We start from the raw sequence: 27865 nt of genomic DNA on the forward strand, positions 1-27865 counted from the left end.
GAACGGAGGGGTGAAGTGGAAGTGTTTTTTTTTTTTTTTTTTTTTTTTGGCTGATGTTGCATAAGCTTGCTTTCTTGCATCATATGCCTCTACTAATGGTAATGCTAAAGGAGGAGATTTTAAGGTGGAGGGTCGAATAAATGATTTCATCCCTACATGAATAATTTTACTGTCACAATCTGAGTAATAAAGGATTTCATCCCTACGAGAATAATTTCACTGACACAATCTGAGCAAACGTCAACATCAGAAGATTTGTAACTGTAATCCAACCAAGGAAAAGAAATTGCGATCATCCCATTTGGCATTCTTGTAATGCGAAACAACACTAGGTTGAAAAAGGCCACGAGAGAAAAGCTCCATTGAAGAAGTGATCATCACCAAGTTGTGATCTGAGATATGTAGAGGACCATTCACCTTGACTGCCTATTCAGAAGGGTTGTTTGTGAGAAAAAGATCAAGCGTGTTGGCTGCATGGTTAGGATTGTCTGGTATACTGGTAGGTAAATGAACAATCTGTGCAAGGTCATTAGTATCTGCAAAAACCCCAGCATCTTGGCCACTTGGGTTTGTGTGACTAGAAAATGGAGCCAGTTGTGAACATTAAAATCACCAATAAAAATTACCTCATTGTTTGGAAAGTTGGACTGGAGAAAATGAAGTTTCAAAGAGAGGAAGTCAAAGAGTTCTAACTGATTAGTGGAGTTGGGAGAATGATAGAGGCACACAGATGATTTTAAGACAAAGAAGATCGAAAAAAAAGGAGATTTCAAACTACAAAGTCTTTGATAGTGAATATCAGAATAGACATAAGCACAAGTACCACCTTTGAAGAGAAAGGAATCATGCAGTGAATAAATTGGACAACCAATAACTGGGATTCTTCCAGAAAAAGTACATGGGGTTTGGAAAATGGTAAATGGAAATGGACATCACTGAGATTAGAACTGAAATTAATGAGGAAGTTTTTAGAAGGTTTAGATCTATTCACAAATAAGTTTGTTCTATTAGTTTGACAATTCATGTTGTATTCAAAAGTAAGAAAAAGTGGTGATGACAGCTGTATGAAGTAATGATATTTTTGTTTTGGCGTAAACATGGTAAGAATATACCCAGAAAATTGACATAATGTGTGGTCCTGACAATGGCCCCACCCCCGGATTCACACTACTTCGGACTCCCTCCAGTCAGTACTTGGCATACCAGAAGCAGCAGTTATAAATTAGCTGATCTGGACCTAGAGAGCTACCAATAGGTTCGATCTGGTGGACTATATAGCAGCTGGGCATACAATCGCTGTTTTAGATCCATATCCTCAAAATGTAGAGGAAGATTTAATCTCACCGTGATGAACATCATAACCCAAAAAAATCAATCATACTGCATGATGGAAGAGATCTGGGGGAGGGGGGGGTTGCTGGTGCTTTGCTCTGGAGACTACACATGGATTCGATCATTTTAAGCCTTCAAAAAACAAAGTGGTGGTATTGCACCAGTTGATTATAATCAACTACCACTTAATATTGCCTGGTAACACAGAGGGATGGCATTCCTCTCTGTGGTGTAGACACCACACCTCAGCCCCTGCTTTTCTTACATTGGCTCACACCTAGGTGTCACTTTCTGTATACTCACATTTCAGGGCCCTCACATCAGGGGTATACCCAGGGTTATTAACAGTCCCACCATCATGACAGTGCAAGCAGAGGATTTGGCAATTGCAGAACAAATGGACTTCACCGAAATTTCGTCAGGTGACATTTAAGTCAATCTGACTTAAGTGTCACCTGAATATCAGTTCCATCAGCATTTTAGACACCTGAGTAGCAAAGCTTATCTGGTCATACCTGAAAGAATGTTTGTGATGACAGTTCAAGGCCTTGGATTCTATGTGCTTCTTCAACAAGAAAATTTATCCCCATCCTCCCTGTACACACAGTACTCACTATATTTAAATTCCACATCTCTTATGTCTGAATGGATCTGATATCCCTACTATACCGCATTTATTGGCTTAATCAGTACTTCGAATTCATTAAATTAATAAATTAATTATATAATAATTATTAATTTATTAACAAAAAATAAGTAACTAATGAAAAATAAGACATCTGTTCAAGTTTACCATACTTAAACACAAAATGTTCTTTACTCTGTGCTTTGAGTAAATTTTTTGCAAAATCTGATTAAAATCTTGCATGTCGAAACTAATTTCTTTCTATAGAAAGCACAGCTAGGGGAAACAACTTTTCCTGGCCCATTGTATTTCCCATCTAAGAATAAATCCATGTTTTACTTTTTGTTATGTACTGCAATATTAATGTTCTGACCAAAAAATACTAGAACTGAACATTTTTAATAGAATTGCTGAATCTTTGCATTTTTTAATACAATTCACTAAATGAATTATCACTCCCACGCCTGATTTTTTCCAGAGATCTTTTCCTGAAAAAAAAAAAAAAAAAAAAAAAAATGCAGTACAGAGTAATCCTGATGTCATAAAAAAAACTCATGCATTTCCTTTTTAAAACTTCTTGTGCATTGCCTACTTTTATGTTTAATAGTTTGTACTATAATCAAGTTTAGAACAGGTTTTAGATGATTTTTAATTTGTCCTTTCCTTCATGGAATGCACTGAAAAAAGGCTCTGACCATAAACTCGCTACTGAATTCATCTCTAAGGCTAAGGGGTGAATAAATTGTTATTATGAGTAATCTCAGGGGCTCATATCTGGTGAGTATAGGCTTGGCACACCCAGGTTAATGAGCTGGATATCATCATTCTTCTCTTTCTTGGTGACTACTTTCTACTTCTGATTCTCGCTCGTTCTCTCTCTCTCTGCGCCATATGGCTGATAACAATAATAATAATAAACAGCGATAGTTAACCTGAAGGATTACTTCAAGAACAACACAGCACCACTCCACCACCAGGCCATAAGGAAGATAGATAAGTGGTATACCCCACTCAACCTAAGTGAGGCGCCCCCTCCAGGCCAAGATGGCACAAGAAACAAACTAGAAAGATGAGCAAAGAAGACACTCCATGGCAGACACTACAATAACCTCCATCAAGATCACATCGATAACACTGCTTCAAATGCATGGCTCACAAGCAGGACGCTCTTCCCTGAAACTGAAGTATTCATGCTGGCCATCCAAGACCAGGTAATCAACACCAGAAACTGTAGAAAATACATTGCCAAGAAGCCCAGAATGTCAGATGACACATGTCGGCGATGCAACCTGGCCTCAGAAATGATCCAACAGATCACCGCGGGGTGCAAGGTGATCACCCAGACTGAGTACACTCATAGACACGACCAGGTAGCCATGGTAATACATCAGAAGCTAGAGAGGAAATACCAGCTGACCAAAGAAAGTGCACCATACTACAAGTATGAACCCCAGGCAGTACTAGAGACCCCAACCCACAAGCTGTACTGGGACTTTGCCATAATAACGGAAAAGACCATCCCACACAACAGACCAGACATAACCCTTGTGGACAAAATGGAAAAGGCTACCTACTTGATTGACATAGTGGTGCCCAACACTAGCAATATCCAGAAAACCCATGAGGAAAAAATTAGGAAGTACACGAACCTAAGACATGAGGTCAAGGAGATGTGGCATATGCAAGAAGTAACGACCATCTTGATCATCGTGTCAACCACCGGTTGACACGATGATCAAGATGGTCGTTAATGACTCTACATAGCAGCCTAGCAGCAATAGGTCTCCCAGAGAACATCTACAAAGAACTCGAGAAGGTCGCAATCTGAACACCTGTATAATAGTCAGAGAATTCCTCGACCAACAGTGTAACTCCAGACATTACAACTGCCCTGTGTACTTGGTAGCAGCACTCCTCACGGAGTGGAATCCCCCAATCAGGGAGAAATAATATAAGAGCAACAATAATAATAATAATTATAATGTTTCAAAATTTAAAATTAAACTATATTCATAAAATTGCTATAATTTATAATTAAGAAATTCTGCTTCCCTCTCATCTATGCAAAGGAACAATAAATTGCACAATATCTAACAAAACACTGATTGAGCTATTGCATTGCAAACATTCTGCACCATAACCAAACTGTAATATAAGTATGGCTCTGATGATGCCATGTTTGTGTGTGAATGGATACACCAATGAATGTAAATTTTCATGTGGCACGGCAAGTAGTGAATAATTAAAAAAGTTTATAATTATATATCAACTTCATTTAATTGAAAAAAATAATAATTTGTGGTTGCACAAACATGCAACCTGGCCAGGAGCTGCCTGATACAAAGCATTTAGAAAATTTTAAAAGAATACGTACTGATGCCATGTTGAAAATAGTTGTGTGACTAATAACTACTGGCCAGTATTGTGTAAGCCTCAACAATCGCCGCTTTGCTGGAAAACAAAATTGTAATATAAAATAAATACAAAAAATGCAGTTATCCTTAACATCTCTATTTTAATATCAGTATTCTCAATAATTATATTATATTTCATTCATATCATGTATATACAGGAAAATTTGTTTATAATTTACAGTATTTACATTTGATGCTTAAAATGCATTTTATCTAATTTCATGCCAAGATCTGTTTGCAAAACAGCAATGTTTTAACCACTCAACTGCACCACAATAATCTACCTCCTGCTGTCCTCATATCTGATTATAGTGGTGAAATGAGGAGGCATATTATCTTGATGGAACAAAAAAACAATTTCAGCTGTAAAAAGAATTTTGCTAGTGCAATTTTCCAGCACATCTTCCACAATGTTTATCAGGTAGAAGTCACCTGATAAACATTGTGGAAGATGTGCTGGAACTTTTCATTTTAATTTCTGGAAACACTTTTGGGAGTTTTTGAATTGTCCAGGGACTATACCAATATTTCAGCTTCTCTTATAAGAATCTTTTTAATTTTTATAAAATGCTGAATTTTATAAAAATGTAAAATTTTCAGAATTAATTTTTATAAAAAATTAATTCTGAAAATTACAAAAAAAAAAAAAAAAAAAAACACACAGGCAAAAAAAAAATATAGACACAAATCTATCTTGAATGAATACTCATATATTTCTGCTTATTATATGTACATATACATTTAAGAAAGTGAAAATATATATGTACATTTACTATTATACACTTCAATTTTCAATTTTTTTAAAATTCCATTTGAAATTTGGCACACATCACAGAGCGTAACAATCTGGCTGTTATGTTAACTACCTGGTGGCACAAGACCTGCCAGGTCTTGTACCACCAGGTAGTTAACAGTTTCATCAAAAAAATATGGCACTGCATTGGCATGTTCATGAATATCTGTCTACAGTGTAATCCACAGATTATGGTTTTAGAATGGGAATTCCCACTATTTCATGATTAGTAAAATTATTATTATTTAGTGGCAAATGATACACGAAAGCAAGCTTATACATCATCAATCGTCAGTCAATAAAGAAACTAATTATTATTATTATCAGCCAAAAAAAAACACACTTCTCATTTCACCTGTCATCTCCTCTAACAGTTTATTCACCTAGCTCTAGAAATTTATTCAAACTACTCACCTCTACAACACCAGATGGATGGGGGTTTATTTCAACAATCAACCACAATCAAATTTGACTGAAGGCAAATTTCTGCAGAAGTGATCTGAAAACATCCTTCCTTAATTTGAATTTATGCCCCACTGCATGTGTGTAGTCTGAGCAAGAGGAAGTATTCCATCAGCATTGAGATTACTCAATCTATTCAGGGTTTTAAACACCTCAATCCGATCTTGCACGTGCCTAGTCTCCAGATGCTGCAATTTGCAAAACTGCAGCCTTTCCTGATGAGGACACACCAATTTTGTTGCTCTTCTCTGCACCTGTTTAAAAAGATCCATGTCCTTCTTAAAATGAGGTTTTCAGAACTGTATGCAGGTATGGCCCAACCACTGCTTTATACAAAGAGATAATCACATCCTTATCCCTGCAGGTAAAATTGCTGTATATCACTGGCAAAACTCCATGGGCTGTACTGGCAGCCCATTTGCACTGCTCGTCATATCTGACTTGCCCAATTATACTGAAATCTTTTTCATTCTCCACTGTCTTGAATGTGGTACCACACAGCCAAATGTTAATGTGGGATTAGTGCTCCTCGTACAAAATTATTAAACTTCAACTGCCACTTCTCTACCCATCTGCCTAATTTGTCTAGATATTGCTGCAGCAGCATACCATGATTATTGTAATTAACCACCGTGCCAACATTCATATCATCTGCAAACTTAGATGTTAAGCCTGATATGCCTTCATCAATATCATTAATAAATATAGAAAACAACAATGGGCTCAGCACTGAACCTTCTGGGACTCTGCTATAATATTAATTCAAGAAGAGCAGTGCACATTGATAACTGATCTCTGATTTTGCACACTGTTCCAATTTGTATAGCAGTCTTATGTGCAACAGCATCAAAAAGCTTTTCTGAAATCTTAGTATATGTCAAAATTATTTTGTCCTTAGTTACTGCTTTATAATACCAAATCAGACTGGTCAGACAAGCTCGCTCCTTAACAAATCCATGCTATGACTGCAGTATAACTGCATTCTGTCTAGATAGTCCTGCATTACTTCTTCAACCAGTGACTCCATTATCTTCCCTGGAACAGAAGACAAGCTAACATAAATCTAATTACTTGTGCCTGTCTCCTTTTTGATTCCCCTTTATGAACTTTGGGATACCAAAGTTCATAAAGGGGAATCAAAAAGCACTCTCAAGAAAATAGGGACTTCTCCTGAATCCAGGGATACTCTCATAATCATGGCTAAAGATTTGCTTATCGCTTTCACTACCTCCTATAATATAACCGGATAGATCCATCCACTCCAAGATGCCTTTTTTTATGTTTAGTGTCAACAATTTTTCTTCCACTTTCCTCTCAGTTATCACAAAATCATTCAGCTTCCTGCTATTTCTGGCATCTCCATTCTTTAAAAATTCCTCAGGTGTGAATGTAGATGCAAAATACCCAATCAGTTCGTCTGCAACCTGAGCAGAATAATCAACGTTTAATCCATTCATATCTAGTGGATCAAAGTGATTCAACACTTTCCTTCCACTGCATATGTAATTTATATCAACTATAAACATATGCACACCTATAATTTATATGCATCCCATACATTCTTATTCTCTGCCACAAGTCTCATCAGTTCATGTGACAACATACAAATAAATGGTCTACACCAGGAGTGGCCAACTTAATTTGTGATGCGATCTATTTCTTTCCTTCAAAATGTGCCGCGATCTACCATCTCAAAAATTTCATTGCACAAGGTGCACAAATCGAGGGATGACTGCATATTTAAAATTCGTCGTGATCGACCGAAATTAAATCCGCGATTGACTGGTAGATCGCAATCGACTCGGCCACCCCTGGTCTATACCTTGAACTATACTGTCTGTTACTGTTAAACCACTGAAATAAAAGCCTAAAAGCTTTTGCCTGAAAGAGTAGTTTACTTCTGTATCTGAATTATTGATATCCACTTCCATATTAAATATTTTCCTATCACTGTCACACACATTTGGTGCATTATAGACTAAGTTGCAATCTGTCATTAAAATCAAATCAGGTCACTGTAATCTCTACCTTTAATCTTGAGCTTAGTATAATTTTTGGGGATGATATTTATGCCTTTTTATCACACTTTCCACTGATGCATAACTAACTCCTGCTTCTTGAGTAACATTTTGCTGCCATTCAAAACATCATATTCAATTTTCCAATGAATGTGTGTGGTTTGACTTTGGTATTTTGAGGACTAAGCAGACAATCTTTCTGAGTCTGTCTATCCCCTGCTAACTTATAGTAGCAATATCACATGAATTTACTCTTCAAGTGTGTATAATGGCATTCATATTACTAAATAACTCATACTAGGAATGTGGCATGCAACAATGAATAATTAAACCAAGGTGGTTAATACAACAGAATTAGACAAGATCTCGTAAAAACTAACTGAGGGTTGATGGGCTTATAGTCAGGAAATTGCATTAATTAATATTAGTGTATTTGCTTGGATATAAAGCCAATTTTTTTTCCCTTCCTCCCATTCAAAAACTGACACTTTTAATGTTGAGGCTTATAAGCGGTTATTAAAAAAAAAGTCATCAGATTGTTTAGATCTAGAACATTTGTAGAAGAATAAGAGAAATTTACCTCAATATGATACGTAGAACATTTCTATATGATACTCTCCAGAAATTAAAACGAATAAAAGATTAATGCAAAATGATTACAGTGAAAAATAAATTGAAAACAATTAAAAAATTAATTACAGTTAAACCTAAATTTTGAAAAACGATTTTCAAAAATTTATGTTTAATTTTAATTAATTTTTTAAATTGCTTTTTTACTAATCATTTTGTGTTAATCTTTTATTCATTTTAATTTCTGGAGAGTATCACATGGAAGTGTTCAACGTATCATAATGAGGTAAATTTCTCTTATTCTTCTACAAATATCAACGAAGAACATATTGAGCATCATAGCTCTGTTATATACTATCAAGATCTAGAACATGTATTATTCCATTGTTATGATTACAAATGTTTTGGCTTTGATTCAAAGTTATAACAATGTCAGATTGATTCAAATCAATGATGCCAAATGGTGGAGTCCTAATAGAAATACATCATACCCAATATTTTGATGTTATCAGAGCCTCTTGATGATTCCAAAGAAAACATGTTTTAAGTTATGTAACAACATGAAGTTTGTTTATTCTGAAAACAATGTTACATGTAAACATGTTTGTTTACATGTAACATTATTTTCAATGTTATATGTAGAATTTCACAGTACAATGCAGTAAAGCAGAGATATTGGTTATACTGTGTCATAGGAGATTTGTATTTTGGCATTCTCAGTGTCAATAGGCATCAGGGATGGGATACACTTAAATAGAAAGGGTGCAAGAATATTTGCTGATACTATCGAGGCAGTGTTAGGTGGGTCGGAAAACTGCTAGCTTGGGGGGAGATACAAGGACTAATAGATTAACAGTAGCCACTAGCAGAGGTGAAAGTGATTCTTGCACTGCTTCTATTGGAATGAGCCGCAGCCTGGAAAACAAGATGCAGGATATTTCAGAGACTGCTGGGAATAATTGCAGTACAAGTAAACACATGGGTTGTTTTAGGGTAGCTAACAAAAAGAACAAGTGCATGTATACTTGCATGTACACCAATGCTAGCAGTTTGGTAAATAAATTTGATGAATTTGAGGTATTGCTCAAAAAATCAAAGGCAGATATTGTTGGGATATCAGAGACGTGGTGTCACACAGATATAAGGAATGCAGAACTGGAATTTGGGGAGTACAATGTCTACAGAAAGGATAGACAGGATAGGAAGGGAGTAGGGGTTATGCTATTAGTTAAGAAATACATAAAATCCAAGGAAGTGAAGCCAGTCGACATCGCTGGACAGTGCAGTGTCGAGTCAGTTTGGTGTGACAAGCATTCGGAGATCAAAATTGAGAGTAGGAGTGTGCTATAGGCCTAATGACTCTGATGAGTATAATAAGAAACAATACAGGGAAATAGAGTGGGCCAGTAAATCAGAGAGTCTTATAATGGGGGATTTTAATTTCCCAGATATTGACTGGAATTTGGGGGCTGGTCACTCACACACTAGCAAGGCTTTTGTGGATTTATTGGATGACTGTTTTCTACATCAGCATGTTCGGGGAGGCAACTAGAGGGAGTAATACTCTTGATCTGATTATCAGTAGTGATTCTTCATGCATTAAGAATCTGCAGGTAAAAGAACCACTAGGTGGCAGTAAACACAGTGTGCTGAAGTGGGATTTACTCAAAGAGATAACTACCATTAGGGGTAAAGGGAAGGGTTATTGCTTTCGTAAACGCGACTACGATGGACTGAGACAGTATTTAAATTCTATACAGCAGGACCAACTGATGATGTTACCAACAGCAAATTCTAAATGGGAAGCATTCAAAGAACTTATCTTGGAAGCTACTAGGCTTTACACACCAACTAAGAAATATTGTTCAAAGTTTAGGCCTAAGTGGATGTCAGATGAACTAATGAGACATGGCAGAGAAGAAAAATGCATGGGATACATACAAATTAACATGTGACACAGAAGCCTATGATAGATACAATTTGATCTGTAACTAAGTTACAAAGGAGGTTAGGCAGGCAAAGGCAGATTACGAGAAATCTTTGGCAAGGGATGCAAAGAAAAACAGCAAAGAGTTCTTTACTTATGTAAACTCTAGAAGGAAGGGGATGAATCAGATTGGTCCACTTGATATCGATGGGTCAACTGTTGATGATCCTGCTCAGGTAGCTAACAAACTAAATAAATATTTTGCATCGACATTCACACATGAGGAGTTATTCAGAGAGGGGAATGCCAGAGGTGTATTCAACTCTGGCAGTAAGCTAGAGAATCTTGTAATAACTGAGAGTAAAGTGGAGGAGAAATTGTTGAAGTTAAATACAAGAAAGGCACCTGGGGTGGATGGGATCTATCCAGTTATATTAAAGGAGGCAGCAAAGGAAGTAAGCATACCCTTAGCCATAATTATGAGAGCTTCCTTGGACTCAGGGGAAGTACCCATGGACTGGAAATGTGCAAATGTGACCCCAATTCACAAAGGAGGATCAAAGGCTGACACAAGTAATTATAGACCTGTGAGTTTAACTTCTGTTCCAAGAAAATTAATGGAGGCACTGGTTAAAGAAACACTGCAGGACCATCTAGACAAGACTTCAGTTATAGCTCAGACACAGCATGGTTTTGTTAAAGGGAAGTCTTGCCTGACCAATTTGATTGGATACTATGATGCAGTCACAAAAGAACTGGATGCAGGGAATAACTTTGATATTATATACTTGGATCTTAGAAAGGCTTTTGATACTGTTGCACATGGAAGACTGCTGCACAAATTGGAGCAGTGTGGCATTGGAGGCAAATTGTTGCTATGCATAAAGGGGTGGTTGAGGGGGAGAAGACAGAGAGTGGTAATCGATGGACACTACTCATCGTGGACTAATGTTATTAGTGGAGTCCCTCAGGGTTCAGTGTTGGGTCCATTATTGTTTTCTGTATTTATAAATAATATTGATGATGGTATATCAAATTTAATGTCCAAGTTTGACGATACAAAAGTTGGCAGGGTTGTTAAGGACACTACTGATGCTATGCTGCTGCAACAGGATCTGGGATGGTTGAGCAGATGGGTTGAGAGGTGGCAAATGAATTTTAACATTGACAAATGTAAAGTACTACATATGGGAAACAGCAACCCCAGAGCAACGTATCAACTCTGTGGTACTACACTGACAGTGGTAGATAATGAAAAGGACCTGGGGGTAATTGTGCAGGCAGATATGAAGTTCTCTGAGCAGTGCAGATGGGTTGCAAGAGTAGCTCATGGTGTCTTATCGATGGTATACAGGAATTTTTCTAGCAGGGATAAGGAGGTGATTATTCCCTTGTATAAGGCAATGGTCAGGCCACACGTTGAGTACTGTATACAGGTCTGGAAGCGTCACTTCAAGAAGGATGTAGAGCTGCTGGAACGAGTACAGAGAAGGGCAACAAGGTGCTCTTACGAAGAAAGGCTTAAGTTTTGCAAATTACAGTGTCTGGAGACTAGGCACCGGCGAGGTGATCTGATAGAGGTGTATAAAGCCTTGAATGGTTTGAGCATGCTCAACCCTGATTGGATTCTTCCTCTTGCTCAGAATAATCACCTGAGAGGGCATAAATTCAAATTGAGGAAAGACAGATGTTGGATAGATGTCTGGAAATTTGTCTTTAGCCAGCGGGTAGTTGGTTGGCGGAACAGACTTTCATCCCTTGTTGTGGAAGTTGATAGCCTAAATAAATTTAAGGCTCAGCTGGACAGGTATTTCGAACGAACGGAGGGGTGAAGTGGAAATTTTTTTTTTTTTCCTGGCTGATGCTGCATAAGCTTGCTTTCTTGCATCATATGCCTCTACTAATGCTAATGCTAATGCTAATCAAGAAATGGAATTCATAATTGCTTGTCTCCAAACTAATTTATTTTTCAAGTATCCTATAAACTACATTTATAGGTTTCTACCTATAAATGTCTATCCAACATCTGTCTTTCCTCAATTTGAATTTATGCCCTCTCAGGTGATTATTCTGAGCAAGAGGAAGAATCCAATCAGGGTTGAGCATGCTCAAACCATTCAAGGCTTTATACACCTCTATCAGATCACCTTGAATTGAAGGTGGGATAAGCATTGCAAGAATGCACATTTTGTTTTATTAATAAGACCCAATAATGCATTTTTAACAGTATTTGCCATATAGTGCAAGGAAGTCACAGGCTTTTGCTGCGCTGGCAAAAGGGGGGGGGGAACAAGTAGATAAGAAAATAAATACAAATTAATAATGAGTTTGAATTTATTAAAACTGTCAGCCTCAACTACCTGTGAGGGCAACTTGTTCCAGCAATCAATGATTCACTGGCTAAAAGAAAACTTCCTACAATCTAATGCGAGGGATAGATTCCCTTTAGATAAACTAATGTATCTAAATGACAGATACATTATATATTGTTTGCCTAATATATTACAAATTATGAACAGATCTGAGAAATCACAATGAAATAGGAGAAGTGAAAAGTAAATGACTGCAATATGCTTAGGATGAAAATTTCAAAATAGCTATCATGTGGCACGCAGAAACAATGATTAACAGAAGTACTAAAGTGTTTGGAGCTGATAAATCAAGTAGGCATCACTGAACTACTCATGAAAGAAACTGTTAACAGCAGTTTCAACAAACATCATTTATAAGCATTTCTTTAATGTAAGGGCGCCTCTGTAGCCAGGTGGGAAGGAGCAGCAGTGCGTAGCACACGCTTCTTGATTAAATCAGGGTTCGAGCCCGTCACCACCAAATACGGAGGATGCGGAAAGGTCAGGGAATGACCACCGCATATCCCGGAGCAATATGGCCTTAGTTGCTAATGCTCGTAAAAAAAAAAAAAAAAAAAACCAAACCTTTAATGTAAGAAAAAAAGAAATGATGCAGTCATTTGAATGATGCCTATCAGTTATGAAATTACACAGTTAATGGCATTATAAATTCCAATAACTTGGATTTACCTTGCAGTTTGTTCAAAGGAAGCACTGGCTGGTGCAGAAGGTTTATGCAATGGACAGCCTGTAACAATGAAAAACAACATTATCTCAGAGACTACTAGCAGACTTTGATGAAGAGTGTTTCCCACAAGCTATGTTATCACGCTACAACAGGCTCACAATATAGGTTTGACCAAACTGGGAATACCAATGCGGCAATTTGCAAAACTAAAGCTTTTCTTAGTAAGAGTAACCTTTTGTTTCCCTAATTGATCTTGCTATTCTCTGAATTCATTTCAACAGATCCAGGTCCTACCTAAAATGTGGCTTCTATATGCACCTGTATTCTCCACTACCCTGAATGTAGTACCCAAAGTTAGTATGTTACTAAGGGGTTACTGCTACCCATATGCAGTACTTTGCATTTGTCAATGTTAAACTTCAGTTGCCAGTTCTCAGCCTATCTACCCAACTTTTCTAAATCCTGATAGAGTAGCATACTGTCATTAACAACCCTGCCAACCTTCGTATCATCTGCAAGTTTTGTCTGATATACCTTCATCAATATCATTGATAAATACAGAAAACAACAATGGCCCCAACACTGAACCCTGGGGAACTCCACTAATAACATTTGTCCATGAAGCACAGTGTCCATTGATTACCACACTCTGTTTTTGACTACCACACTCAACCATTCCTTTATCCATAGCAGCAACTGGCCTCCAATGCCACACTGCTCCAATTTGTGTAGCAGTCTTCCATGTGCAACAGTACCAAAAGCTTTCCTGAAATCCAAGTATATGATATCAAATTTTTGAATCCATTTCCTTTGTGACCACATCATAATATCCAATCAAATTGGTCAGAAAAGACTTATCTTTAACAAACTCATGCTGTGCCTGAACTATAACTGCAGTCACAAAACTTTCTAGTGATGACCAACAAACTGAATTAACATAAATTTAAAATAAATTTATTAAAATAAATAAATAACAACTACATAAAATACTAAAACAGATATAAAATTAAAGCGTTAAAATACAATAAAATATGGACGAAACTAATAAAATATACAGTAACTTTCGAGAGATTTGATCTTGATCCCTGACAGGATATTGAAATCCTCGACTATTCACGTGATTACCACCAGTGCTCATGGCTTGAAGCGCTGAATGAAAATATGGAAATATGGAGTGCTGAATGAAAATATGGAGTGCACTTGCACTCCATATTTTCATTCAGCGTCTCGAAAACTACTATATATTTTATTGTATTTTAACGCTTTTATTTTATATCTGTTTTAGTATTTTATGTAGATATTATTTATTTATTTTAATAAATTTATTTAAAATTTATGTTAATTCAGTTTGTTGGTCGGCGCTAGGAAGTTTTGTGATATGCAACCCGAAGCTCAAAGCCTGTTTTCCAATAACTGAAGTCTTATCTAGACGATCCTACAGTGCTTCTTTAAACCAGCGACTCCATTGTTTTCATGGGAACAGAAGTTAAACTAACAGATCTGCAATTACTCGTGTCGGCCTTTGATTCCCCTTTGCACATCTCGTCCATGGGGACCTCCCCTGAGTCCAAGGATGCTCTCATAATTATGGCTACGGGTTTACTAACTTCTTTTGCTGCCTCCTTTAATATAACTGGATAGATCCCGTCCACCCCAGGTGCCTTTCTTATGTTCAACAATTTCTCCTCCACTTTGCTCTTAGTTATTACAAAATAATTTAGCTCCTTGCTAGTTTGATAATCTTCTGGCCTCCACTTCCCTACAGAATTCCTCATGTGTGAATGTAGATGCAAAATACTCATTCTATTTGTCAGCTCTATGAGCAGAATCATCAACAGTCAAACCATTGCTATCAAGTAGTCCAATCAGATTCATCCCTTTCCTTCTAGAGTTAACATATGTAAAGAAGTCTTTGCTGTTTTTCTTAGCATCCTTTGCCAAAGATCTCTTGTAATCTGCCTTTGCTTGCCTAACCTCCTTTGTGACTTGATTACAGACTAGCTTATATCTACCCACAGTCTTCTGTGTCTCCCAATGATTTATATGCATTTTTGAGCTCACCCATTCTATGGTAAAGAATAAAGAAGTTAAAGCAGTTTTGTTATCATTCTCTTCACTATTCATATACATACTCAATTCAAGTTTATATATATATATATGACACCATCAACAGTATTAGAACCTACAGTACTTAACAGTGTGCATGGATTGAAGGTAGAGAAAACAGAAGATATTTGCATGTGAAGGAAGGTTATTCCAGAAAAGGGAAAATGAAGGAATAGACAAGGAAGAAGAAAAGTTGGTGTTGTGAATTTGGAGCTACACAGTAAATAGAACCTCAATAATTAGTAAATGGTTGTGGCATGTGTTCATACCAGTTTGGAAGAGAGTGAGGGAATTATAGATGCCAACCAATTCAGAAGAATAGTGCCCATGGAAGTATCTATAAAAACAGCATGCAGCAGAAACAGATCATCTATGAGAAAGAGAGTGCACTAGTAATATTATTTGCCATATAGTGCAAGGAAGCCACAGGCTTCTGCTTCAAGTGGAACCTGACTTGAAACCATCTGGTGGTTTCAAGTCAGGTTCTTCGGTGAGGATATTTGGAGCCTTGGCACTTAAAGGGGTTAATGGTTCTGGTAATTGGGTGCAGCTTGTTTGTCAGAATTATGGTTCTGGGGGTTCAGAGTGGAAAGTCCCTGCATGAACATCCTCAGGAAGTTGTGGAGATTGGTTTGGATTGATTAGTCCCTTTATGGCTGTGGGAAAGTTCTGCATTTGGCAAAGAGGTCTTTTGCAAATTTAGAAAATGCTTTGTAGTCTTCCTCATTTTCCAGTAGACACTCTTCCTGACTTTGGGGAGGCAATGACTCTGTGAAATGAGAATACATCGGAGATACTCGTACAGGAGACAGTCAAACAATAAGTGGTTCCACTCCTGGAGACCACAATGACAGAGATAGTTGTATGTTATTCCAAGGGAAGTGAGTTTCCTCTCTGATGGTGTAGTCAGGAGGCCAGGAGAGAACCATGCCGGTGACCTGGGATAGGTATTCTGAATGTGAGAGATGATTTTCTAGGTTATTACGCCTTTTGTGGATGCAGTCCATCTTGTTTGCCAAGCCTGCTGTAGGAAGGTGAGAAGCTCTTTCTTTTCCATGCTGTTGTTATTTGGTTTTTTTTGGAGCGTTAGCAACTAAGGCCATATTGCTCTAGAGATATGCGGTGGTCATTCCCTGACCTTTCTGCATCCTCCGTATTTGGTGGTCACGGGCTCGAACCACAGTCTAATCAAGAAGCGTGTGCTATGCACTGCTGCTCCTGCTCACCTGGCTACGGAGGCGCCTCTTTTAATGCTGTGATTGATGAGAGGGTCAGTGGTAAAGCCCCTGCAGATGGTAGAGTTTGCTTTGCTCAGGTGGAAGAGCATACCGCAGCAAATAACTTCCAGGTCCAGGGTAGAATGCTCGCCAGCACTTACAGGGAATGTGAGCTGACAGTGCAGCAGGCTTGGGTAATGGTAAGAAAAATAGATCGTTGGATAGTTTCCAGCTTATTTTTATTGGTGACTATAGTACCTCTGTTAAACTATTCATCAGAAGTATAGGTGATGGCGGGGATGAACACTGCCTTGTAGAATAGTGAGTGGGTTCTTTTCTTCAAGCCCCAGTCCCAGCGCATCACTCTGGCCACCAGGGCCGAATTTTCTTTCTTCCGGATGTTGGTAAGATGAAGAAGGAAGCTGAGGTTTTTGTCTAGGAGGACACTTAGATATTTTATCTGATCCTTTAGTTTAATTGTAGTGCCCTGAATTTTGATTTGTATAGGTCTTGTTGGAGCAAATGTTCTCTCAGAAGAATAGAACAAGTCTTCATTGGCAAAATGGAGATGACTGTGGTTGGCCCAGTCCTGCAGGATGGTCAAAGCTGAGCCCTCATGTCAGCGGCCAACATCAGGACTAAATCATCGGCATAAGACTAAATCATCGATTTTCCACCTGGGTGGGAAAATTGCCAATATCTTTGTTCAGGAATTCATCAAGGACTATGTTCCATAATGTGGGACCAAGAACTGAGAGCCCTGTGGGCAGCCACAGAAGACTCGGCAAGTCACTTGGCAGAAGGGTGCTCGAACTACAATAGTTCTTTGTGTGAGATATCCATCTGTTCAGAGGCATTTATTTAAATTTTCCGGGGAGGTAGGCTTCCCTCAGCCGGCCGAGGATGCTTGGCACCAAAGTGCATAAAACGCCCTGGCAAAATCAATTGAGATAACTAAGAAATACTTGTGATCATCACAATTGTTGGCAGTAGTAATAATACTTTCATCAATAGTGGAGTGATTCCTCTTAAAGCCATATTGGTTCTGGGAAGGAAGTCTGGGTGCACTGTACTGCTTTTCCAGCCTCTGTAGGATCAGGCACTCAAAAACTTTGCTCGTGACAGCAGTTTCCCAGTCAGTCGGGAAGTGGCCTTCTTTCAGGCAATGGTTAAACAGGTTCAGGATCAGATATGGGATGAATTCTATTTTTTTACGATCTCCAGTTCAAGGAGATTAATGCCCAGCGATTCCTTGTTTTTCACTTTCTGTGCTGCAGTTGTTAACTCAAGCTGAGTAAAAGGTTCTTCTAGTGAGGTGAGACTGTAGACTGTGTTCTCTATGCAGAGCTGGGTTTGTTGTGGAGTATTAAAAGTTGCCAGCAGCTTAGAGATCACATCAAGAATATTATTGATGGAGTCTTACAATGTTGTAGTCATCTGTCCTTGCGGTGTCTTGGTGGAGAGGAGTTTAATAGTCACAGTTATGTACACGATCCCCAAAGGATCGGTGTTGCCAATCATTGAAACCAGGTGCTCACAGGACAGCTTTATCTGCTACCTCATCATTGTAGTATGTGTGTTCCTGGACTCCTGATATTGTTGCCAGATGTAGTCAACCTCTACTTGTGGCCATGATCTTTGCGCTCTTTGGAAGGTGCATTATTTGTGATTCACTTCACGCCTCAGGGTTTGGAGTTCCTGTGACCACCAGGGAACCGTGCCCCGCCTGGGAGATTTTGCATTTGATGGATGCATTGCAAGCTTGAACGATGGAATGAGTAATGATGTTCTGATGGTAATCGGGGTCTCTGACTTGTGGGTTTTCAGCCTGAAGTTGTTGGGTGAAATTGATGAGGTTTTCTTTGTAGTTTTCCCAATTTGCTTATCAACGGCACGACGGTGTAGCAGCAGCCTGGAGGCAGGAGTCTGGATGACAGACCTAAATATCTCAAGAGTTATCGCCTGGTGATCAGAACTAGTCCAGCCCTCACAGACTATCCAATCAGAAAGGTATCTAGCGAAGGATCTTGTAGAGACAGTGATGTTGATGGTGGCCTCCAAGAGGAAGCTTGCAAATGTTGTAAGGTTGTTAAGCTGGTTCAGTAAGTATGGTGTAACTACTATTGGTAAGGAATCCCTCCAAGTGTTGGCTGTTCCTTGAGCCACGACGTCTTGGGTAGTGCTAAACCAAGCCGGAGATCGACAGTTAACATCAGCTCCTACAAGTATCCTGGCATTGGGTAACTCTGTAAAGATGTTTTCAAGGTATTTCATGGTAGGTCACTGCCGGAAGGATTGCTCTCCTCATCAGCAGTACATCGACACAATGTAGAATTCCCCCCCCCCCCCAGAGGGCACAGGCCGAACAGAGGTGTGCAATTCTGGTGACCATTAGGTTGGGATTGCAGACTGCAATGGCAGCCCAGGGGATTTCCCCCTCAGCTTGCACAATTTTGTAGATGAGTGGATATCCATGAACTTTGTTGGCATAGGAGTAGGGTTCCTGTATTATGACAAGGTCATAGTTTTCTTCTATCTTCTGTGTAATCTGGCCAGCGACAGCTCTGGCTCTTTGTGCATTAATCTAGAGAAACTTAATCTTGGTAGAGTTGAACTGTTTATAGTAGGTCCCCATAGTTGATTCAATTTTTATGAACACTCTTTGCCTTTATTTGCTCTCACGCATTGATTGGATGTGTGGTAGTTTCTGGGCATTGCCATTAGCACATGTCGGTTCCAATGACTTATTGGGGCATGAATTAGAGCTATGGCCTTTTTCAGTCCAGTGGCCGCAGATCAGTTCAGATTGTGTATGTACATGTATGTGTACCAATTGTACCAATGACCAAAGTGGCAGCATTTAAAGCATTTGGGGACAGCCACATGCTCCCTAAAGTGATGATTATCTCAGTTTATACATACTCTGTTCTGTTTAGAAAGGGTTTGCCGGGCAGAGGGTGTAAGTTCCACTACCCAGTTAGAGGAATTCCCTGTTCTCGAGTTGGTCTGATACTTGGGGATAATAATGTCAGTCGAGTCTTCTTCTGGGAAGTTCTATTGGAAGTTGCACATCAATAATAGCAAAAGGGTCTAAGTCTTTATCAACATCAAAGATGAGGATATCCAGTTCTTTCTTTCTTTCTTGGGGCTTGACAGTGAGTCCCAATAATCACTCCTGTATTCTGGGTTTTCCAGATTGATTTTATTCTGATGGTCTTGAAACCTCAGTTTAGAGATAACTGTGTTTTCCTCACTAGTCTTAGGTGTGTCTGGAGAGGCAGATTTCAAAACAACTAGGTGCGGTTTTCAGTAGAAGAGTTTTCCATTTAGGAGTGGGGCCTTTATTGGAGATTGTCAGTTTTAGGGTTTCTCAGTGTGTCTGCATAGGCAGGAGCACACTGTATCATTTGGTTGCCCCTATCTGGTAGGAATGCCTCTTAATTTAGTGGCATTCTTTTCAGACTCTAGTTGAGTAAAATTATTTCCAGTTTTCTACAGAAGTTCACAATGTTTTCACAAACAGCTGTGGTGATATGGTTACTTGAGTCCTTCATCAAGTTTTCAAGCTGCATTATGAGGGTCAGAACTGTTCCAAAACAATGCCATCAGATATGATGAGGTCCAAAGCTATCTCAGGTTCCGTTGATGCTTCATCATTGGTCTTTGTCAGTGAGCCCGAGCCAGGCCTGAAATCCTGTCTCTTCTTGTAAATCAGTGATTGCTGGGTCAGTGTTGGCTTTTGCATGGAGTATGCTTGGGGTATGATCAGTGATATCCTGCATGTTGAGTTATTTTGGATTTGGTCAAAATTTGGAAAATCGAGAATAAGCTGGTCGGAAGATGCAGTAGGTTATAGGAGGTCTAAATGGAGTCAAAAGACGCCTCCAATTCTCGAAGACAGACATATATATGGAAACGATAGGTTGGAATGTGCTCCACAAGCAAAGAAACACAAGGAGAGGCTCCTCCCCAGTCAAAATAGTCAGGTTTAACATGGCAGCCGAGCAAACCACATAGGATGCACTCTTCAGTTCCCTGATAGTGGCAGCATGGTGACCTGACCCATTAACTAAAGAACTGAATAAAAATGTTAAAAGCTGACTGTTGCACCCAACAAAACACTAAAAAGGCCTCATCATCGGAATCCTCATTATAGAAGTATCCTGCAAACACAAATTAAAAGAATTTATAGGCACCTTGGACTCATAAAACTAGTAGTAGTAGTAGTAGCATCTACTAGGTGGTAGACGACTCGCATCAACCGTTGCAATACCACCACTTTGCTTATTAGTATTAGTATTAGTAATGGCCGCATGGTGCAAGAAAGCCTATGGCTTATGCTGCACCAGTCAAAAAAAAAAAAAAAAAAAATCCGAACAAAACAATGATATAAACAAAAAAAATAAAATAAAATAAAAAATAATTAATAAAAAAAAAAAAAAAAAAAAAAGGAAATGCGTTTCCCTTACCCGAAAGTACTATCCAGATGACCTTTGAATTTCGCCAAACTGTCGGTCTCTACCACCCATGACGGCAACTTATTCCAGTAATTTATAACTCGCTGGCTAAAATAAAACTTCCTGCAGTCCAATCTAAACATTTCCCCCTGTAACTTGAATTTATGTCCCCTAGTTCTAGCATCATTTATAATCTTGAAAATTTCACCCTCGTTCATTTTACTGATGCTTCTCAGAGCCTTAAACACTTCAATCAAATCTCTTCTAAGGTATCTAGTTTCCAAACCCTGCAACCCACATATTCGAAGACTTTCTTCATAAGGACGCCCTTTTGCCGATCTCACCAGGCGAGTTACCCATCTTTGCACCCTTTCAAGAAGCTCGATGTCTTTCTTTAGGCACGGTCTCCATACTTGAACAAATTATTCCAAGTGTGGTCTAACATAAGCCTTATATAATGGGATTATCACGTCCCTATCTCTACCTGCAAAAGTTCGATAGATCATTGATAGGACACCATGGGCCTTCCTTGCAACCTGTTTACAATGCTCAGAGAATTTCATGTCTGACCGTATCGTAACACCCAAGTCCCTTTCCTCCAGTACTGGGTTTAGTTGAACTCCACCAAGTGAATAAGTTATTTTCGGATTACTGTTTCCCAGGTGTAATACCTTACATTTTGTTGGATTAAAGCATAGCTGCCATTTTTCTGACCATTCCTGAAGTCTATCTAGGTCTCTCTGAAGAAGCTCAGCTTGACAGTGATCATTAACTACTCTACCAATTTTGACATCATCTGCAAATTTAGATATCATGCCCTCTATCCCTTCATCAATATTGTTTATGAAAATTAAAAACAACAGTGGTCCTAATACTGCTCCTTGGGGAACCCCACTTCTTACATCAACCCAATCTGAGGAATAGCCATTTATCACAACCCTCTGCCTCCTGCCCTGAAGCCATCCTTCTATCCATCTAAGGATTTTCCCAGTGATTCCAACCTGTTCTAGCTTATAAAGCAACTGCTCATGTGGGACTGAGTCAAAAGCTTTGCTGAACTCTAAATAAACAATGTCGAAATTATTCCCTAAATCCAGCTCGTGAGTGACCCTTCCGAACTAGCGAACCAGATTTGTTAAACATGATTTTCCCTTTACAAAACCATGCTGAGTATCCTTGAGAATTTCAATTCGATCCAAATGATCCTGAATTCCACCCTTGATCATTGCCTCCATGATTTTCCCTACTACTGAAGTCAGACTGACAGGTCGATAATTTCCAACTTCACTTTTAGAGCCACCCTTATGTATGGGAGATACATTTTCACTTTTCCAATCCAGGGGAATCTCCCCAGAATCTAGCGATGCTCGCATAATTAGCCTCAATGGTTCAATGCACTCACTTGCTGCCTTCCTTAAGATTATAGGGTATATTCCATCAACTCCAGGAGCCTTACTGGTCTGTAGGCTCGAAAGTTTTTTCATTAAATTATCTTGCGAAATTTCAATATCATTAATTACATATTTTTTAACTTCGCTCCCACAATTTCCCATTGCCACAAAAGGCTGCCCTGGTGGAGACAAGCCAGAGAATAATGGGAAGACTGGCTACCTCCTAGTGGTGTGTGCGGGCAACGTGGAGTCCCACTGGGGGGCCTGCGGCCAAATGCCAGGACACACAACAGAACCTAACGCAATATGTCATATACAACACACAACACTTTTCTGGCATTTACAGTAGTACTGTATTCCTTCACAGCGAACATATGGCGCAGATGTCGGAAAGCACAGGTGGCGCCTGACATTTATACTATGTACACTATGCAACAAAAGGCTTTTCATTTGTAAATATCGATGCAAAATAACTGTTGAGTTCATCTGCAACAGCAACTGGTGTATTTAATACTATCCCCTATCCCTTACGTAAAGGTTCGACCTTGTCCTGCTCTTCTTGGCTTTTATATATGTGAAGAATTCTTTATCCTCCCTCTTTGCTCTGTTTGCTAGTGATTTTTCATAAACTGCCTTTGCCTGTCGAACCTTTTCTGTGGCTCTATTACACATCACCTTGTAGCTGTTATAGGCTTCAGTACTTTTTACTGCTCTGTAAACTTTCCATGCCACCTTTTTCTGCTCAAGTAATGTGCAACTTCACTATTCATCCAGCTTGGAACCCTCCTCGTGGAGTATTTTTTTAATGCTATATATACACATTCAAGGCATCTGTGATTAATGTTTTAAAAGCATACCACAGTTCAAATGTATTCATTTTCTGCACGATATCTACCCAGTTAATAGAGGCCATGTAGTACCTTAAGGCATCGTAATTCCCTTTTCTGAAATTAAAACCCATTCCTTTGCCTTTTACTTCTGCTACCTCTCTCCTCCTCATCCACCGTAGAACTCCGTGATCACTTCCTGCTACTGGTTCCTCTACTGTCAGCTTTGTTATGTCAACTGATTCATGTGTGATGAAGAGGTCTAGGATATTCTTTTCTCTAGTACTTTTCCTGACATGTTGATACAAATAACAGTCATCTAGTTGATTTAAAAATTTTGTTCCCCATGTCGAGTTTCCTTCCCATTTACTCCAATCATTAGAGGTAAATTGAAATCACCCATAATAAGGCATTGACACATTGATTGTGAAGATTATGACGCTTTTGACATAATCTTCACAATCACCTGGTCTGTAGATTACTCCTACTCGCATTATATCTTTGTTTCCAACTATCTCACACCATACAGACTCTATACTAGCATGTGAAATGTCTGAATCCGGGAAAGCTATCGTCGCACTCAGGCTGCTGCTGATAAGACGGATTACCCCACCACCCCTTCTATCTACCCTATCCTTCCTAAATACATTATACAAGCCGTACTTAAACTCATCATCCTCAAATTTCTGGGTGGCACCACGTCTCTGTAAGCCCTATTATGTCTGTGTTACTTGTTTTAACCAGCAGTTCGAATTCGCTCATTTTATTGACGACACTTCTAACGTTACTGTATAAACAATTAAGATTTACTGTTCTTGTATATTTAACAACCCTAACACAACCCTTGAAGTTTTTTAGGCTCTCTTCCCTGATATTAGCTACCCGCTCACGTGAAACGTTTCTGCCCCCAGAACATCTAGATAATATGTCCAGTTGGTGTAGCAGATAAGAACTCTTAAGGTATGTGCAAGAGTTACTTTGACCAATATTATCAGATAAACGCGTGTCAGTATTACCCACATCCCCCCCCTAGCTAGCAGTTTCCCTGAACCTTTAAGGTATCCTCAATAATACTGGCAAAAACTTTTGCACCACCTTTGTTTAAGTGTATCCCGTCTCTACATAACAAATTCCTTCTACGTACAAGTGTGGGCCATGCCGATAGAAATTTCCCCCCTAAAGCCTTGCAGATTACTTCAAGTCTTGAGTTAATCCACAAGGCTTTTAACATATAATCCCTCCTATCGTGTCTGGGCAGAATTGCAGACACACAGACATTATGGCCTAGCTCGCGACATTTCCTCATCACAGTCCTGTATTTTTCCAACAAATCATCAGATCGTGTACGTTTAATATCATTAGTCCCCACATGAATAATAATATTCTCTTTAGCCCCTTTAAAATCTGACAATCTGTTGGTAACATAATCAATAGTTGCTCCTGGCAGATATACCCTGGTTCTACTCCACTTATCCTTATTACAAAAAATATTTTCCGTTTCGCTGACAATGGAGTCTCCTAATAAAACAATATCCTTTTTAACCAGAGGAGGCTTGAAGTGGTGGAACCCATGTTTAGTCTCTAGAAGCTAAGTTCCGGTCAACCCTTCCCTATCTCTTCCATCATGCAGTATGATTGATGACTTTGAGGTTATGATGAACATCGTGGCGAGATCCAATATTCCTTACGTTTCGAGGGTACAGCTCTAAAACAGTGTTCGCAGGACGGCCACTAGTTCTTACATCGGACCGAACCTATTGGTAACTCTCTAGGAGGCTTCCGAATCAGCTAGTGTATAATCTGGCTACCTCTACTCTGCCAGATAGTGACAGGAGGGAGTCTGAGTAGTGTGTATGCGGGGAGCATTGCCGAGGCCACGTTATGTCAAGGATCTGGGTATATTCTTAATACGTGTATTCCATATCCAAAAATTTCATTACTTCATACAGCATGTCCCACCGACTTTTTCTTACTATTGAATATACCATATGAATTGTCGAACTAATAGAGCAAGCTTATCTGCGAAAAGATCTAAACCTCCCAGGCACTTCCTAATTCATTTCACAAATATACGTGGTCTCAATTCTAATCTCAACGATGTCCATTTCCACTTGCAGTCTGCCAAACCCCATTTACTTTTTCTGACAGAATCTCAGTTATCGGTTGATTCAACTACTGCTCATCTCAGTTGCCCAAATTATTCGCTGTATGATTCCTTTAGCCTCAAAGGCGGTACTTGTGCATATGTCCATTCTGATATTCCCTGTCAGAGACTTGGCAATTTGGAATCTCCTCTCTTCGATCTTCTCTGGCTTAAAATCTCTCTACCTCATTGTGTCAAATTCATCTGTTGTCTCTACCGTTCTCCCAACTCCACTAATCACTTGGAGCTCTTTGACTTCCTCTCTTTGCAACTTGACTTTACCCAGTCCAACTTTCCTAACAGTGAGGTAATTTTCCTTGGTGATTTTAATGTTCACAACTCCAGCTGGTCTCCGTTTTCTAGTCACACAGACCCAGCTGAGGCTTTTGCAATTACTAATGAGCTTGCACAGATTGTTCATTTACCTACAAGAATACTGGACAATCCTAATCATACAGCCAACACGCTTGATCTTTTTCTCACAAACAACCCTTCTATGTACATGGTCGAAGTGAGAGGTCTTTTAGGCACTTCAGATCACAACTTGGTGATTGTCTCTTCTCCAATGAAACCTTTATCTCATGGCTATTCCCAACCTCGTGTTTGGCATTACAAGAATGCAAAATGGGATGACCTGCGAGACTTCTTTTCTTCTTTTCCTTGGTCGGATTACTGTTTCAAAACTTCTGATGTCAACGTTTGCTCAGATCGTGTCAGTGAAATTATTCTTTCAGGAATGGAATCCTTTATCCCACACTTCACTTTAAAATCTCGTCCTTTATCTAAACCTTGGTTTTCCTATAAATGTGCTAAGGCTGTTCAAGAGAAGAATGTTTCATATCATAATTGGCTTGTTTCTAATTCTTCAGTTTCATTTTCTGCATACATCAAAGCTCACAACAATTGTAAAGCAGTTATTAATAAGTCCAAACTAGAGTTTGAACGGGCCAAGAGTACAAAACTTGCTTCTTGCCCTAATGGTAGCCGTGCATTCTGGTCTCTTGCCAAAGCTATTGGCCGCAACTTTTGCCCATCTCTGCTCCCACCTCTGTCCAAACCAGATGGTTCTGTTGTCACTTCAGCCTAGGATAAAGCTGACCTGGTAGCATCCCAATTTTCTTCCAATACATGTATTAATGATCGTGGTAAAACACCTCCCACCATTCCCAACACGTTCCATTCCATGCCCCCTGTGGTCTGCCGTCAAAAGGATGTCAGAAGGGTTTTGATGAATCTTGATGCTAAGAAAGCTCCAGGTCCCGATGATTTCCCACTTCTCCACTTGTTCTAAAAACCTGTGCTCCTGAACTTAGACCTATTCTTTGCCGCCTTTTTTTCACTTTCTTATTCCAAAGGTGTTTTTACTTCTGCTTGGAAATTTTGTCGTATCCAGCCAGTTCCTAAAAAGGGTGACAAATCCCTCCGATCCAATTATCATCCCATGGCAATTACTTCTACTCTTTCTAAAGTAATGGAGAAATCAATTAACCGCCAACTCTTAAACTACCTAGAAACCTTCTGTCTGATCAACGATCACCAGTATGGATTCCGTCAGTGTCGATCCACTGGTGATATTCTTGTTTATGTTACCCATTTATGGACTAATTCAATGGAAAGGTTCGGTGAAACACAAGTAGTTGCTCTTGACATCTCAAAGGCTTTCGATCGTGTTTGGCATAAAGGTCTTCTAAACAAGCCTCCATCTCATGGTTTTCCAACTGTTTTTAGTAATTGGTTATTCAATTTTCTCTCTGATCATTCACTGAGGTTGATGGCAGATGGCTCTCTGTCTTCTAACTTCTCCTCTAATGCCGGTCTCCCCCAAGGTTCAGTTCTTTCCCCCACTCTTTTCCTCTTGTATATTAATGACCTTCTTCCATCGACTGGAAATCCTATCCATAGTTTTGCCAATGATAGCACATTGCATTCCACTTTCCATTTTGAGAAACCTTGTCCTGCTCAATCAGCTTCTCGAACATCTACTATCAATTCCTTAAATGCCGATCTTCAGGTAATTGTCCAGTGGGGCAAAGACAACTTAGTTGATTTCAACCCTTCTAAAACTCAGTCTTGTCTTATATCTCGCAAAAAGGATTCTTCTGCTCCTATGCTTATCTTTAGTGACACTCCGATTTCTAGGCAAAATGATATATCTCTTTTGGGGATTACCCTGACTTCTAATCTCTCCTGGCACAAGCACATTACAAATATTGCTTCCTCTGCATCTAAAAAACTTGGTTTTCTCTTTCGCTCTCGGCGTTACTTTTCTTCCAAACAGCTGCTCACCCTGTATAAATCGCAAATCCGCCCTGCCATGAAATATTGTTCCGACATCTGGGGCGATGCCCCTAAAACCTCTCTTAGGCTTCTTGATTCCATTCAGAAGAGGGCAGTTTTGATAATTAATGATTCATCTTTAACAAAGTCTCTCCACTCGCTGTCTTATAGGCGTAGTTCCTGCAGCATGCCTTTTCTACAGATAATTCCATAGGCACTGTTCTACTGAATTGGCTTCTATAATTTCCGCTCTCTCTCTTTCAAAAC

General features: G+C 39.1%; 1 protein-coding gene across 1 annotated transcript in view; it reads right to left on the minus strand.

Annotated features, from left to right (window-relative positions):
* The window catches only part of asun (integrator complex subunit 13 asun), a 409288-nt gene that overhangs the window by 108067 nt on the left and 273356 nt on the right, over positions 1–27865 (minus strand). The window contains exon 12 of the mRNA XM_090371642.1: positions 4332–4408. Within this exon, the coding sequence (XP_090227768.1) occupies positions 4332–4408 (77 nt within the window). The remainder of the gene's footprint in view (positions 1–4331; positions 4409–27865) is intronic.

The sequence above is a fragment of the Mastigoproctus giganteus genome, chromosome 4 (assembly GCF_048544385.1).
Source record: "Mastigoproctus giganteus isolate SK-2022 chromosome 4, ASM4854438v1, whole genome shotgun sequence".
NCBI lineage: Eukaryota > Metazoa > Arthropoda > Arachnida > Uropygi > Thelyphonidae > Mastigoproctus > Mastigoproctus giganteus.